The sequence below is a fragment of the Argentina silus genome (assembly GCF_951799395.1).
Source record: "Argentina silus genome assembly, chromosome: 3".
Classification (NCBI taxonomy): Eukaryota; Metazoa; Chordata; class Actinopteri; order Argentiniformes; family Argentinidae; genus Argentina; species Argentina silus.
This window is the reverse complement of record NC_139657.1, coordinates 6089459-6091958: the sequence shown is the minus strand read 5'-3', so window position 1 is coordinate 6091958 and position 2500 is coordinate 6089459. Positions and strand designations below refer to the sequence as shown.

Here is a 2500-nt window from a genome sequence, read left to right as displayed (position 1 = left end):
GCAGCCCTGTCTTCTATGTGCGCTAGTTAGTTATGTTCATGTCAAGATTAAAGTGTAAAGTTGATGCGCTTTCAGTTCATGTTTTCAGTTGAAATTCATTCACCCGTGAAGGTTTTTTTCTGGTGATTACATCTGGTGTTGATTTTTAAAGCCACAATGTGTAATGTTCTAAAAAACAACTAAATGTCAGCCTCGCCACATTTCATGGGAGTTATTTTCTTAATTAAATTGATCGTTATATGATGATACTGCATTTTCGATACATGTGGAATCATTTGTTTTTCTTCAAAGTGTAATTTACCTACATACTGATTTACTTTATTCTGATTGGCCGAGAGCTTGTAAAATGAATTGAGAAAGAGATTGATTGTGGTTCTGTTGCTTGAGCTGTGAAGTGGTCTGTTCATTAAAGCTGCAGCGTAGTCATCCATCTCCATCCAGCGCCTATTTACATAAATTAGTCATCCAACCACCTTCAGTCGAACCCTAAAACGACACCTCTCTCCAATTCATAGAGAGAACTCTGGAATTGTAAACATATTGAAGTTATACAGTGTTTGTTCCTGTTCCTGTTGTTTGTCAACATTGGAGTAAAACAGCCTTACACTGTTATGATGGGATAAGCTAATTGTATTAAGTAAGTAATATTCAACAACAATCAAACGAAATATATGTCATACAAAAATCCCAAAATTACAGATTGTGGTTTTAATCTTTGAAGATCTATGAAATGTCTTTTCTCTTGTCTTGTTTTTGTGTCCTAACAGCAATTCTGTTTTCTCTCCTTCTCTCCCCCACTTTCCCTCCCTCTCTCCCCGTCTCTCCAATTATACCATTTCTACTTTATTCTACCCCCCCCCCATCACTCTCTCCCTCCTTATAACCCCCTCCCCCCCTCCCTCCCCCCAGTGCCCAGCCAGCCCCCCCAGAACGTGCGGGCCATCTCAGTGACGTCTGACGAGGCAGTGATCACATGGGCCGAGCCCCCGAGGCTGACGCTGCATGGCGTGTTGAAGGGGTACCGAGTGGTTTTCTGGTTCCTCTTCCCTGACGGAGGTACGGTGCCACACCCCCCATACCCACGCCCACACTAGCACCATTTGGGACTTTTGTTTTCGGACGTTGAAAATATTTATACAGAATTCAGCATGCAGTGACTCTATGGGGTGTTTGTCCCGATTTGTATTATTGCAGTTAAAGGTTGGTCCCCAAACCTCACTTGTGTATACGTCTATGGGTGCGATTCTGCTATCAAATATTTTAGACCAGATTTCTAATAGGGATACTCATTTTGGAAAACGTTCTTTTAATACATTAGAAGGCTCTACAGGCTTTTACTTTTCGTGCATTTACTGCCATATTGAAACTTCCTGATGCAGATATGGTCAGACCAAGGTATGGGTACTTTTGGGTATGTATGTAACAATTTAGATGTTATTTAAGTGAATATATATATATATACATTTTCTCTCTCTCTCTCTCTCTCTCTCTCTCTCTCTCTCTCTCTCTCTCTCTCTCTCTCTCTCTCCCTCTCTCTCTCTCTCTCTCTCTCTCAGAGTGGGGAGAGATGCAGAACATCACGACCAAGCGTGAGCAGGTGGAGCTGAGAGGACTGGAGAAGTTCACCAACTACAGTGTGCAGGTGCTGGCCTACACACAGGCAGGAGACGGGGTCAGGAGCAACGTACTGTACATCCAGACCCGCGAGGACCGTGAGTACACACACACACACACACACACATACACACACACACACACACACGCACACACGCATGCACGCACACACGCACGCACACTGGACGCGTGCACACCGGATGCATGCATAGACACACACACACACACACATTTGGTAGAGGGTTGGGGTAGTTGGTAGAGGGTTGGGGTAGTTGGTAGAGGGCTGGGGTAGTTGATTGAGTGCTGGGGTAGTTGGTAGAGGGTAGGGGTAGTTGGTAGAGGGCTGGGGTAGTTGGTAGAGGGCTGGGGTAGTTGGTAGAGGGTTGGGGTAGTTGGTAGAGGGTTGGGGTAGTTGGTAGAGGTCTGGGGTAGTTGGTAGAGGGTAGGGGTAGTTGGTAGAGGGTTGGGGTAGTTGGTAGAGGGTTGGGGTAGTTGGTAGAGGGCTGGGGTAGTTGGTAGAGGGTTGGGGTAGTTGGTAGAGGGCTGGGGTAGTTGGTAGAGGGTTGGGGTAGTTGGTAGAGGGCTGGGGTAGTTGGTAGAGGTCTGGGGTAGTTGGTAGAGGGTTGGGGTAGTTGGTAGAGGGCTGGGGTAGTTGGTAAAGGGTTGGGGTAGTTGGTAGAGGGCTGGGGTAGTTGGTAGAGGGTTGGGGTAGTTGGTAGAGGTTTAGGGTAGTTGGTAGAGGGTTGGGGTAGTCGGTAGAAGTTTATGTGAAGTTGACTGCATGACTATATGAAGTGTGCGTGCGTGCGTGCGTGCGTGCGTGCGTGCGTGCGTGCGTGTGTGAAGGGGATAGGAAGTATGTTTGGGAGGCTGAGGTTGCTGATTA

General features: G+C 46.6%; 1 protein-coding gene across 1 annotated transcript in view; it reads left to right on the top strand.

Moving 5' to 3' along the window:
- The window catches only part of dscaml1 (Down syndrome cell adhesion molecule like 1), a gene marked incomplete at its 3' end in the record, with an annotated part of 82996 nt that overhangs the window by 63125 nt on the left and 17371 nt on the right, over positions 1 to 2500 (top strand). Inside the window, exons 19-20 of the mRNA XM_083665699.1 lie at positions 910 to 1056; positions 1557 to 1712. Coding sequence (XP_083521825.1) covers positions 910 to 1056; positions 1557 to 1712 — 303 coding nt within the window. The remainder of the gene's footprint in view (positions 1 to 909; positions 1057 to 1556; positions 1713 to 2500) is intronic.